Raw genomic sequence first — 13,542 nt, forward strand, 5'->3', positions numbered from 1 at the left:
TTTGTTTTTAGGTGCAGACCATGAGGAGGAGGATTGGGCAAATGGACACTTGTGAAGATTATTTAGCAGAAATTCCCACTTGTTGCTGTTTGGAGACACTCCCATCTGAATATTTTGAAAGGAGAAGAAATCTTTATTTATGGATTTGGAAGACGTCCAGTTGTGAAATGCTTTCCATACGTTGTGGATTGTGTCACAAGCATAGAACACATGCTCTGTTGTTTCTAAACCTGCTGCAATTGTAACAATTCCCCACATCAAACTTGAATAATTTCTTATGGGTTTACTGGACGGGTAGAAGTTGTCTGTTGTTTTAAAATGTATTTCTTGGGGGGAATTGGATATTTCAAGAAATGTGTTCTCATAGCTGATATTTAAGATGTGTCACCATTGAACAGATTTAGAGTGCTTCTTGTTTTGCCTGGGTATAAAATATGAACTAAATATTGGAATTTACAACTTCTTATCATTGAGGATTTGTTACCAAGTCCAGGATGAGATGTGTAAGGTAGCAGGTATTTTGATGAATGTAACACAAAAGCACTGAAACACAAGTCATGTATCATGCATGATTTTGATTTGTATGAACAGCCGACTGTACAATTAACTACGTAAATATTCCCAAAAAGAAACAAGCAGAACATGGTCAGGATGGAAGATGAATTCATAAGACTTTAACTTTTCTGAATTTGATAGTGAAGCTTTGAAGTTTGAGCTTTGTGAAGCTCTTCTCCAAGCAGTTTTATCTCACTGGTGAGACAAACATGAGAGAAAAGATTACTGTGTGTGGCAGGCTGAACAGGCACAGCTGGTGATCCTCGGAAGAAAACGCTGCAGCGAAGGACAGACTTGACGAGAGTTACCGGTTAGATGTCAAACAATCTGACAAAGACTGGTCAGACGATCCAAGCTTTGAAGCAGAAAGGAGTGCATGATGGTAATCAATCCAATCCAACTTTGTTCATAAAGCACTTTTAAGACAACCCATCTGTACTTCACTAACCCTGCCTCCTTTCTTCTAACCCAGCCGGTCGAGGCAATTGTTTCGTACACTCAGAGTCTGGTTTCATCAGAGATTTCTTCTTCTGTTAAAAGGGACTTTTCTTTCTCTCAACCGTTGCAAGTGCATGCTCATTGTGTTCCGGCTGGTCAAACTGATATATTAGTCTCGTTTTTATATCAGGGAGAACCATATAATTATTTAGTTAGTTAAAAGCCACTTTAATGGGTTTATGTAGCAAATTCGTCTTTTTTTAAACTAATGACTTCTTGACTTTTTATAAGTAGACGTGTTTGTTGTTTCCTTTGATCAAACCACATTTCTGACATTTGTAAACACATGCTGTTTCACAGTTTACACATGTTCAAACCATTATAATCATAACAGATTGTTTTGAAGATTTCTTTTTTTTGTTATGAATGAACAAAAGCTATAAATATGCAAATAAAATGTAAAAAAACTAATGTATACCAAAAAAATAAAAGGGGTGGACTTAGTCATTTCTATTTACATATTTCTAACAAAAGGGGATCTTAAATTAAAAACACCAAAAACATGTGACTAGAAGACGATAATCCACTGCTGAAGCCACACATCATGAAACCATGCATGCTTTCTTTCAAAGCTTCATGACAGACAGATAAATAGTAAGCCTTCATGGGCTGTGTGAGCAGGAGGGTTACAGTACGTATTTGATGAGGATATGACTGTTGTCTTCTTCAAGTGTTCAATGTCATGCATAGACTATTGTAGAAAAGTAGAAAAGTAGGTAGAAATAATTCTCTTCTCTCCCCCTCTGTGTGTGTGTGTGTGTGTGTCTCAAGAGTCATCTGGTCAGTCTCCAGGTGATGAAGCTTCCAAGGACCAGGCCGGCAATGAAGATGACGAACAGGCCTCCTGTGTGGGAGTTCATGGAGGACACGCTGTGCATGGACACCACTGCCAGCTCTGAGAAACTGTTGATCTGTGGAGAGAGAAAGACATTTTACCTGTCTTTACCCATCTCTGGAAACCTTAAAACAAGGGGTGGGAATCGCAGAGTAACTCACGATACGATGTGAAAGTGCAGGATTTTCTCTATTTTCTCACAACACAACAACAAAGTACATAAAATCTATGTCTTGGACGTGGATGGAGCATCTCTTATCGTAGCTTTCTCTGCCATTGTAGCGCTGTAAACTCAGGAAACTTCCAACTGTTTTCCTCATTCTCCGGCAAGTGAAACTGTCAAGGACTGCTTACTTTAGAGCTCCTTCATTTGTTCATTAAAATAACAATTTGCCCAGAGTATCTGTGTATCTCTACATGTAACATCAGAGTATCCGTGTATCTCTACATGTAACATCAGAGTATCCGTGTATCTCTACATGTAACATCAGAGTATCCGTGTATCTCTACATGTAACATCAGAGTATCCGTGTATCTCTACATGTAACATCAGAGTATCCGTGTATCTCTACATGTAACAGCAGAGTATCTGTGTATCTCTACATGTAACATCAGAGTATCTGTGTATCTCTACATGTAACATCAGAGTATCTGTGTATCTCTACATGTAACATCAGAGTATCTGTGTATCTCTACATGTAACAGCAGAGTATCTGTGTATCTCTACATGTAACATCAGAGTATCTGTGTATCTCTACATGTAACAGCAGAGTATCTGTGTATCTCTACATGTAACAGCAGAGTATCTGTGTATCTCTACATGTAACATCAGAGTATATGTGTATCTCTACATGTAACAGCAGAGTATCTGTGTATCTCTACATGTAACAGCAGAGTATCTGTGTATCTCTACATGTAACATCAGAGTATATGTGTATCTCTACATGTAACAGCAGAGTATCTGTGTATCTCTACATGTAACAGCAGAGTATCTGTGTATCTCTACATGTAACATCAGAGAATCTGTGTATCTCTACATGTAACATCAGAGTATCTGTGTATCTCTACATGTAACATCAGAGTATCTGTGTATCTCTACATGTAACATCAGAGTATATGTGTATCTCTACATGTAACAGCAGAGTATCTGTGTATCTCTACATGTAACAGCAGAGTATCTGTGTATCTCTACATGTAACATCAGAGTATCTGTGTATCTCTACATGTAACATCAGAGTATCTGTGTATCTCTACATGTAACAGCAGAGTATCTGTGTATCTCTACATGTAACAGCAGAGTATCTGTGTATCTCTACATGTAACATCAGAGTATCTGTGTTCACTCTACATGTAACATCAGAGTATCTGTGTATCTCTACATGTAACATCAGAGTATCTGTGTATCTCTACATGTAACAGCAGAGTATATGTGTATCTCTACATGTAACATCAGAGTATCTGTGTATCTCTACATGTAACAGCAGAGTATCTGTGTATCTCTACATGTAACAGCAGAGTATATGTGTATCTGTACATGTAACAGCAGAGTATATGTGTATCTCTACATGTAACAGCAGAGTATCTGTGTATCTCTACATGTAACATCAGAGTATCTGTGTATCTCTACATGTAACATCAGAGTATCTGTGTATCTCTACATGTAACAGCAGAGTATCTGTGTATCTCTACATGTAACAGCAGAGTATCTGTGTATCTCTACATGTAACAGCAGAGTATCTGTGTATCTCTACATGTAACAGCAGAGTATCTGTGTATCTCTACATGTAACATCAGAGTATATGTGTATCTCTACATGTAACAGCAGAGTATATGTGTATCTCTACATGTAACATCAGAGTATATGTGTATCTCTACATGTAACAGCAGAGTATATGTGTATCTCTACATGTAACATCAGAGTATCTGTGTATCTCTACATGTAACATCAGAGTATCTGTGTATCTCTACATGTAACAGCAGAGTATCTGTGTATCTCTACATGTAACATCAGAGTATCTGTGTATCTCTACATGTAACATCAGAGTATCTGTGTTCACTCTACATGTAACATCAGAGTATCTGTGTATCTCTACATGTAACATCAGAGTATCTGTGTATCTCTACATGTAACATCAGAGTATCTGTGTTCACTCTACATGTAACATCAGAGTATCTGTGTATCTCTACATGTAACAGCAGAGTATCTGTGTATCTCTACATGTAACAGCAGAGTATATGTGTATCTCTACATGTAACAGCAGAGTATATGTGTATCTCTACATGTAACATCAGAGTATATGTGTATCTCTACATGTAACATCAGAGTATCTGTGTATCTCTACATGTAACAGCAGAGTATCTGTGTATCTCTACATGTAACAGCAGAGTAGATGTGTATCTCTACATGTAACAGCAGAGTATATGTGTATCTCTACATGTAACAGCAGAGTATCTGTGTATCTCTACATGTAACATCAGAGTATCTGTGTATCTCTACATGTAACATCAGAGTATCTGTGTATCTCTACATGTAACATCAGAGTATCTGTGTATCTCTACATGTAACAGCAGAGTATCTGTGTATCTCTACATGTAACAGCAGAGTATCTGTGTATCTCTACATGTAACATCAGAGTATCTGTGTATCTCTACATGTAACAGCAGAGTATCTGTGTATCTCTACATGTAACAGCAGAGTATCTGTGTATCTCTACATGTAACATCAGAGTATATGTGTATCTCTACATGTAACAGCAGAGTATCTGTGTATCTCTACATGTAACAGCAGAGTATCTGTGTATCTCTACATGTAACAGCAGAGTATCTGTGTATCTCTACATGTAACATCAGAGAATCTGTGTATCTCTACATGTAACATCAGAGTATCTGTGTATCTCTACATGTAACAGCAGAGTATCTGTGTATCTCTACATGTAACAGCAGAGTATCTGTGTATCTCTACATGTAACATCAGAGTATCTGTGTATCTCTACATGTAACAGCAGAGTATCTGTGTATCTCTACATGTAACAGCAGAGTATCTGTGTATCTCTACATGTAACAGCAGAGTATCTGTGTATCTCTACATGTAACAGCAGAGTATCTGTGTATCTCTACATGTAACAGCAGAGTATCTGTGTATCTCTACATGTAACATCAGAGTATCTGTGTATCTCTACATGTAACAGCAGAGTATATGTGTATCTCTACATGTAACATCAGAGTATCTGTGTATCTCTACATGTAACATCAGAGTATCTGTGTATCTCTACATGTAACATCAGAGTATCTGTGTATCTCTACATGTAACAGCAGAGTATCTGTGTATCTCTACATGTAACAGCAGAGTATATGTGTATCTCTACATGTAACAGCAGAGTAAATGTGTATCTCTACATGTAACAGCAGAGTATCTGTGTATCTCTACATGTAACATCAGAGTATCTGTGTATCTCTACATGTAACATCAGAGTATCTGTGTATCTCTACATGTAACATCAGAGTATCTGTGTATCTCTACATGTAACAGCAGAGTATCTGTGTATCTCTACATGTAACAGCAGAGTATCTGTGTATCTCTACATGTAACATCAGAGTATCTGTGTATCTCTACATGTAACAGCAGAGTATCTGTGTATCTCTACATGTAACAGCAGAGTATCTGTGTATCTCTACATGTAACATCAGAGTATATGTGTATCTCTACATGTAACAGCAGAGTATCTGTGTATCTCTACATGTAACAGCAGAGTATCTGTGTATCTCTACATGTAACATCAGAGAATCTGTGTATCTCTACATGTAACATCAGAGTATCTGTGTATCTCTACATGTAACATCAGAGTATCTGTGTATCTCTACATGTAACATCAGAGTATATGTGTATCTCTACATGTAACAGCAGAGTATCTGTGTATCTCTACATGTAACAGCAGAGTATCTGTGTATCTCTACATGTAACATCAGAGTATCTGTGTATCTCTACATGTAACATCAGAGTATCTGTGTATCTCTACATGTAACAGCAGAGTATCTGTGTATCTCTACATGTAACAGCAGAGTATCTGTGTATCTCTACATGTAACAGCAGAGTATCTGTGTATCTCTACATGTAACAGCAGAGTATCTGTGTATCTCTACATGTAACATCAGAGTATATGTGTATCTCTACATGTAACATCAGAGTATCTGTGTATCTCTACATGTAACAGCAGAGTATATGTGTATCTCTACATGTAACATCAGAGTATCTGTGTATCTCTACATGTAACAGCAGAGTATCTGTGTATCTCTACATGTAACAGCAGAGTATATGTGTATCTGTACATGTAACAGCAGAGTATCTGTGTATCTCTACATGTAACAGCAGAGTATCTGTGTATCTCTACATGTAACATCAGAGTATCTGTGTATCTCTACATGTAACAGCAGAGTATCTGTGTATCTCTACATGTAACAGCAGAGTATCTGTGTATCTCTACATGTAACAGCAGAGTATCTGTGTATCTCTACATGTAACAGCAGAGTATCTGTGTATCTCTACATGTAACATCAGAGTATATGTGTATCTCTACATGTAACAGCAGAGTATCTGTGTATCTCTACATGTAACAGCAGAGTATCTGTGTATCTCTACATGTAACAGCAGAGTATCTGTGTATCTCTACATGTAACATCAGAGAATCTGTGTATCTCTACATGTAACATCAGAGTATCTGTGTATCTCTACATGTAACATCAGAGTATCTGTGTATCTCTACATGTAACATCAGAGTATCTGTGTATCTCTACATGTAACAGCAGAGTATCTGTGTATCTCTACATGTAACAGCAGAGTATCTGTGTATCTCTACATGTAACATCAGAGTATCTGTGTATCTCTACATGTAACAGCAGAGTATCTGTGTATCTCTACATGTAACAGCAGAGTATCTGTGTATCTCTACATGTAACATCAGAGTATATGTGTATCTCTACATGTAACAGCAGAGTATCTGTGTATCTCTACATGTAACAGCAGAGTATCTGTGTATCTCTACATGTAACATCAGAGAATCTGTGTATCTCTACATGTAACATCAGAGTATCTGTGTATCTCTACATGTAACATCAGAGTATCTGTGTATCTCTACATGTAACAGCAGAGTATCTGTGTATCTCTACATGTAACATCAGAGTATCTGTGTATCTCTACATGTAACAGCAGAGTATCTGTGTATCTCTACATGTAACAGCAGAGTATCTGTGTATCTCTACATGTAACAGCAGAGTATCTGTGTATCTCTACATGTAACATCAGAGTATCTGTGTATCTCTACATGTAACAGCAGAGTATCTGTGTATCTCTACATGTAACAGCAGAGTATCTGTGTATCTCTACATGTAACATCAGAGAATCTGTGTATCTCTACATGTAACATCAGAGTATCTGTGTATCTCTACATGTAACATCAGAGTATCTGTGTATCTCTACATGTAACATCAGAGTATATGTGTATCTCTACATGTAACAGCAGAGTATCTGTGTATCTCTACATGTAACAGCAGAGTATCTGTGTATCTCTACATGTAACATCAGAGTATCTGTGTATCTCTACATGTAACATCAGAGTATCTGTGTATCTCTACATGTAACATCAGAGTATCTCTACATGTAACATCAGAGTATATGTGTATCTCTACATGTAACAGCAGAGTATCTGTGTATCTCTACATGTAACAGCAGAGTATCTGTGTATCTCTACATGTAACATCAGAGTATCTGTGTATCTCTACATGTAACATCAGAGTATCTGTGTATCTCTACATGTAACAGCAGAGTATCTGTGTATCTCTACATGTAACAGCAGAGTATCTGTGTATCTCTACATGTAACATCAGAGTATCTGTGTATCTCTACATGTAACATCAGAGTATCTGTGTATCTCTACATGTAACAGCAGAGTATCTGTGTATCTCTACATGTAACATCAGAGTATCTGTGTATCTCTACATGTAACAGCAGAGTATCTGTGTATCTCTACATGTAACAGCAGAGTATCTGTGTATCTCTACATGTAACATCAGAGTATCTGTGTATCTCTACATGTAACAGCAGAGTATCTGTGTATCTCTACATGTAACATCAGAGTATCTGTGTATCTCTACATGTAACAGCAGAGTATCTGTGTATCTCTACATGTAACAGCAGAGTATCTGTGTATCTCTACATGTAACATCAGAGTATCTGTGTATCTCTACATGTAACATCAGAGTATCTGTGTATCTCTACATGTAACAGCAGAGTATCTGTGTATCTCTACATGTAACATCAGAGTATCTGTGTATCTCTACATGTAACAGCAGAGTATCTGTGTATCTCTACATGTAACAGCAGAGTATCTGTGTATCTCTACATGTAACATCAGAGTATCTGTGTATCTCTACATGTAACAGCAGAGTATCTGTGTATCTCTACATGTAACATCAGAGTATCTGTGTATCTCTACATGTAACAGCAGAGTATCTGTGTATCTCTACATGTAACAGCAGAGTATCTGTGTATCTCTACATGTAACATCAGAGTATCTGTGTATCTCTACATGTAACAGCAGAGTATCTGTGTATCTCTACATGTAACATCAGAGTATCTGTGTATCTCTACATGTAACAGCAGAGTATCTGTGTATCTCTACATGTAACAGCAGAGTATCTGATTCAGGTTGACTCTTCATTCTTATTTATTTATCCCCTTTCATTAATTTTTTACATGGTTTATAAATAGAAATTGGCATTTACTGGTAAGATTAGACTTTAATAAAGAAGTCGTCCACTCACTGTTTCCTCTCCTATGTAAAAAAAAAACCAGCTGCTTTAGCTGGTGTAGAAACATGGCAGCGGCACAAGTTGATCGCCTCTAAACAAAGTTGTCTAAAGTTCATAAATTCTTTTTGTTCTAAGGTAACAAAAACTGAAACATTTTCATTTTTTAAAGCAATTATAAACATAATTGTGGTTCTTTTAAGTTCTACACACACAAGCTTTGAGTTGGTGTAGATTTAAAATTTAAACCATGTTTTGGCAGAGATTTCGTCTGTTGGTTTCATGCTGGTTGTAGATGCTTAAAACAGTTAGAAAACTTTAACTATGCATTTAATCTACTGTTAAATCTGAAAAAAAAAAATGCGATTAAAGTGGATTAGGTTCTTATTAACCTGTTAAAAGTTCTAGTACAGCAGCAGCATAATACCAAAAGGCTGAAGTCATGATCTTACACACATTTTATTTATTTAAAGGAGAATTTGTGGTAAATATATAGACTCTAATGACAACCAAGCAACAACTACACAGAAGGACAGAGTTTCTGTCCAGTAACAGGTAGAGCACTCAGTCAAATATGTCGATAAACAGCTCATAACATAGGTCACTGACTCATTTGGAAGTGGAACAAATGACATACCCATCCACCGTGTTCCCGAATCCAGCCCAGGAGATTATTTTTGAAAAAGTCCACAGTCCACATCAGGATCTCCCTCACGGATTGAGGCAGATGAGCTTCCACCATCTGATGAACACAAAAAACATGGATGACGCAGATTTACTTTCACTGGCCAGAATCAAATCAAGGACAGGTGAGTGAACCTTTAATTATTGTGGTCATTTACTGTGTGTTGACAGGAGACCCATCACTACAGTTAGTAATAATCTTGAGCGGAGGTCTTCAACAGGAGGTACTGCAAGGGGGGTCGCAAAAGTTTTGTTTGATTAGACATTTTTTTAAATTCCACCCACAATTGTTTCCACAAAATGAAACTGAAAGGCTGGAGTAACGTAACAGGCAGCACATTTTTTTTTTTTCCACATTTATGTTTTAAAAATGACAATTTGAATAGCTTTTAAGCATGATTACATGCAATTTACAGACATTGTTGATCTTGGCAGCTATCAGTTTATTGTGTTATGTTATGTTATGTTTATGAATGGCAGTGGCATGGCCACCCTACTCACTGTACCTTGCACATGTTTAAAATAAAAACATGAATATATGAACCTGTGTATTATTTGAATATCTTAGTAGTGACTGCACAATAACAAGGTACATTTATACATGGCACTATAGGACCAGTTTAATATAAAACACAATTTTATACAAAATACAGTATATAAGTAGGGGGTCCCCGCTCCATCTCTCCATCAGTTTGGGGGTCCTTGGCCTGGAAAACATTGAAGACCCCTGATCTTGAGTATTCCAGTATTTGCTAGATTGCTAGATTATAAAAAGTCAATCTGTGACTGCACCTATTTGTTATGTTATGCATCTGAACAATAAATATTTTATCAATGATTGCATTCATAACATACCCATTTTTTGGTGAATTGATTACAAGATGGCAGCAGCAGCAAGCACTCAGGGGAGTGTGTTTGCAGAAGTAATGACATTTACAAGGTTTCTTGAATGCATCTAAAAATTGCTCCTGTAAACTCAGACTTTAGCTGGAAATGCCCGTCCCTAGATTATATTATTGACTGCAACACTTTGACCACTAGATGGTGTTGTTTACCTACATATGAGGTCAGATTAATGTGGTGTCTGTCAGGTCATTTATCATCACAGGTGAACGTAAAGGTACTGGGCATAGGTGGCAGGAGCACATGATTCTACCATACCGTGTTTATTGTTTTTTAATGTTCTGTCAGAGTCATCATGTTGCAAAATGCAATTGATCAAAGCATCTATAAAGTATAAAAGATTGATATTTTTTCTTATACTCTATACACTATATTTTCACATTGTATTCCTAAAAGCTTTAGTCCAACAGTCCCACATCTTTGTTATACCGTGGGCCACAACACATTCTTGCTGTAATGTCACAGCGACCTTTGTCACTAATCACGGCTCATCTTTGCGTCTAGATCAAAGTTGGTTCCAAATCTGAAACATTTTCCAGAAAGCATTTAAGGCAAAAACTGTTTCTATGTGTGTCCATCCTCCTGTGAATCAAAAGAAAACAAGAACCCACCCTTACAGCCAGTTTTCCAGCCACATAGAAGAGCACAGCGATCCTCTCCCAGGTGATCCCATGCTCAAACACTTTGTCTGCCACTTCCTTAAAGCGGTCCCATTTAGAGTCACTGCCTTGTGCCACTCCGTCTATTGCACTGTAAACGGAGACATGAGGGAAGACGATGACAGTGTTAGTTATTTTAACACTTTACTGAGTGAGTTCTGACTATTTTGAGACTCACTCTTGGAACTCCTTATCATCTCGCACTTTGTCGCCGATAATGCGGATCATTATGCCCAGTTGGGTCACCATCTTGCGTTCCTGCTCAGTCTTTACTTGCACAGTCAGTGGGGTAAGGGGCGGAACATCCTCTGAGGGAATCTCCTTCAGCTCCTCCTCAATGACTCTGGAAGATGTCAGGAAGTTAAAACACAAGTAGTGGTACATGGGGTTTACTGTAACTATCCCCCCAACTAATCAAAGCAGGGTTTTACCATCTACAATTATCAAAATCAAGAGAAAATTCACTTTTTAAGAGCTTAGAAATCCATTTAATGAACAGATGTGTAGCTGTCTACTTTCCCATTTTTAATTCTTCTCCATGACTAGATCTGATTTTGAATAAATGATTTGCTATAGGGTATTATCATCATCATTATTATTATAATTACATATTGTAAAATGATACAAGCTAGCTATCCAATACAAATTATAGTATCATTAGGTATGTTACAAGGTTTTTTTTGCAGTGTGGTTGTATAAAATACTACTGACACATAATCAGCACTGACCGCAGAGCGTGTGTGTGTGTGTGTGTGTGTGTGCCCCCTGTACCGAGGACATGAAGACTCATTCTCACTGAAAACATGGCTGTCAGTGGGGAAGCAAGGAATAACTGATTTTAGCTACTAAACAAAAGGCATACTGAGTCAAATATATGGCCAGTCTTTAATATCTATCTTGCTGTTTAACAGCCTTTTCTGACTGGAAACTTAACGTTGTAAACTGCCACCTCTCACATACCAAAGTGCTTTCAGCTGGCAGGAACACAGGAGCTGCTGGTCTACTGCTGCCTCGTGTGGTAACTTTGTGTTACTTAGGTTACCCCGAACACAGAAGTGACAAAACAACACAGTTAAACTTACTAATGACGGCAGCAGTGGATGAATGACTCATGTGTGCTGTCATGTAAAATGAGTGATTTTGGTATGCACATTGGTAAGAACCGTAAATGGTTTACAGTGAACCTAAATCCTGTTTCCAGTGAGAAAAGACAAGTTTCACTTTGTCTTCCTTGTATGAGTGATGACAGAGCATACGTGCAACATTAATTAATTAACAGACAGAGAGTTACGAGCTCTCACTGTCAAGTGCAACACAAACTTCCTTCAAAATGATTACATATGTAAAGACAGGTTAGGTTTTAGGTTTGTTTTGATCATTATTGCTCAGCTTGCATCATCATTTGGTCTTTAACATGTTGGAATATTATAGAGTAACTGCAAAAGCTGCAATTAATGATTCTTTTCTTCATAATTACAGTTTCCATAAATCAATCAGCAGTTTTGATTTGTCAAAAAAGGTAAAAGTCAAGTTAGTTTGGTTTTAGCACCAGATCACAACAGAAGTTATTTCAGGTTACCTTTCCAATATTCTTAATTACACATATGTACGTGTATCAAACCAGTACAAACACCATAAAAGCTGATTTATGCATTTATTGTCTTCTTTTATGAGTCATGACAGAGCACAGGTGCAACATAAGTTACGGTAAGAGTTGATCAGCTCTCACAAACTTCCTTCAATATGATTACATACGTAAAAGGTTCAACAAGTATCGTCATTGCCTGTCCTTTCATTAAACACACTATATAGCCTTGTCATGCATGCATAAATAAAAAGATGATTCCTTTAAGTGTTAGTGTCTGTCCCTGTGGCTGAATATTTACAAACTATTGTTTGAAAATGACAGCATGAATGTTGTGACGTCAATGCCTGTACACGTTTACACCGATAATAAGACTTTTCAAACGTTTTTAAAACATAGTTTTGCTTGTTTTTAAAAAGGGAAATAAATGTAAACTTACTCTTTGATTAGGGCTGCTCCTATTCTCTCATCTGTGTCGGAATGAGGTAGAAAACATGACTTTAGAGCTGGAAATCACTTAATTTCTGAATCGAAGTGAGAGTTAAAAACGTACCGGACATCCCGTTTCCTTCACATGCCATCGTTTAAAAAAACAACTTGAAAAATCGTTTTCAAAGAAACCTCTTGTTCTTGCTCAAACTTCAATGAGAAAAAGAGTTTGTGTTTACGTGAAGTGAAATCCTCCCACGGATAATTTATAACAACTGTTTACAAACAAATAACGTCAAACTAAACAAAGTTCTGATAAAACTTCCGTGTAAAACTTCCTCCACAGACCCACGTGACCATTGTCCCTCAGTTAAAACATCCGTGTGGAAACAGCAGTTTGGGATCGAATCATGTCACTCAGCTCAGGGTTATTTTCACTCATGTGTTTCACTGCTGTGCACTGACAAAAGAAAAAGAGAAGTTGATTATCAAACAGCAAATAATGTGTCGCTGTCCCTCTGTGTATCCAAAATAAAACACTCTGACGATGTGCTCCAAAATCAAGGCGGCAGAGGGCGCGGGCGCGGGCGCGG

At 37.4% G+C, this 13,542-nt stretch overlaps 1 protein-coding gene across 2 annotated transcripts; it reads right to left on the reverse strand.

Annotated features, from left to right (window-relative positions):
• Positions 1-555: 555 nt before the first annotated feature.
• Positions 556-13,479, reverse strand: LOC131476044 (apoptosis regulator BAX-like). Of its 2 annotated transcripts, none has more exons than XM_058654507.1 (6): positions 13,074-13,479; positions 12,960-12,990; positions 11,114-11,278; positions 10,894-11,026; positions 9,327-9,431; positions 556-1,964 (listed from the first exon to the last, which is right to left on the reverse strand). In XM_058654507.1, exons 1-6 carry the CDS (start codon positions 13,099-13,101, stop codon positions 1,827-1,829), a joined length of 600 nt encoding a protein of 199 aa, XP_058510490.1. In that variant the 5' UTR covers positions 13,102-13,479; the 3' UTR covers positions 556-1,826. The 2 variants fall into 2 exon arrangements, with proteins under 2 accessions (XP_058510490.1, XP_058510489.1); XM_058654506.1 differs by having other exon boundaries at positions 10,888-11,026; positions 13,074-13,473.
• Positions 13,480-13,542: the final 63 nt, after the last annotated feature.

This window comes from Solea solea, chromosome 16 (genome assembly GCF_958295425.1).
Source record: "Solea solea chromosome 16, fSolSol10.1, whole genome shotgun sequence".
In the NCBI taxonomy this organism is placed as follows: Eukaryota; Metazoa; Chordata; class Actinopteri; order Pleuronectiformes; family Soleidae; genus Solea; species Solea solea.

What these genes read in the sequence shown, in the direction of transcription:
- LOC131476044 (XM_058654506.1), bottom strand. Translation starts at nt 13,101, where the DNA reads ATGGCATGTGAAGGAAACGGGATGTCCG. An exon ending in TGAAGGAAACGGGATGTCCG is followed by an intron (nt 12,991 to 13,073) that starts GTACGTTTTTAA and finishes ATTCCGACACAG; the next exon opens with ATGAGAGAATAGGAGCAGCC. An exon ending in GGAGCAGCCCTAATCAAAGA is followed by an intron (nt 11,279 to 12,959) that starts GTAAGTTTACAT and finishes GACATCTTCCAG; the next exon opens with AGTCATTGAGGAGGAGCTGA.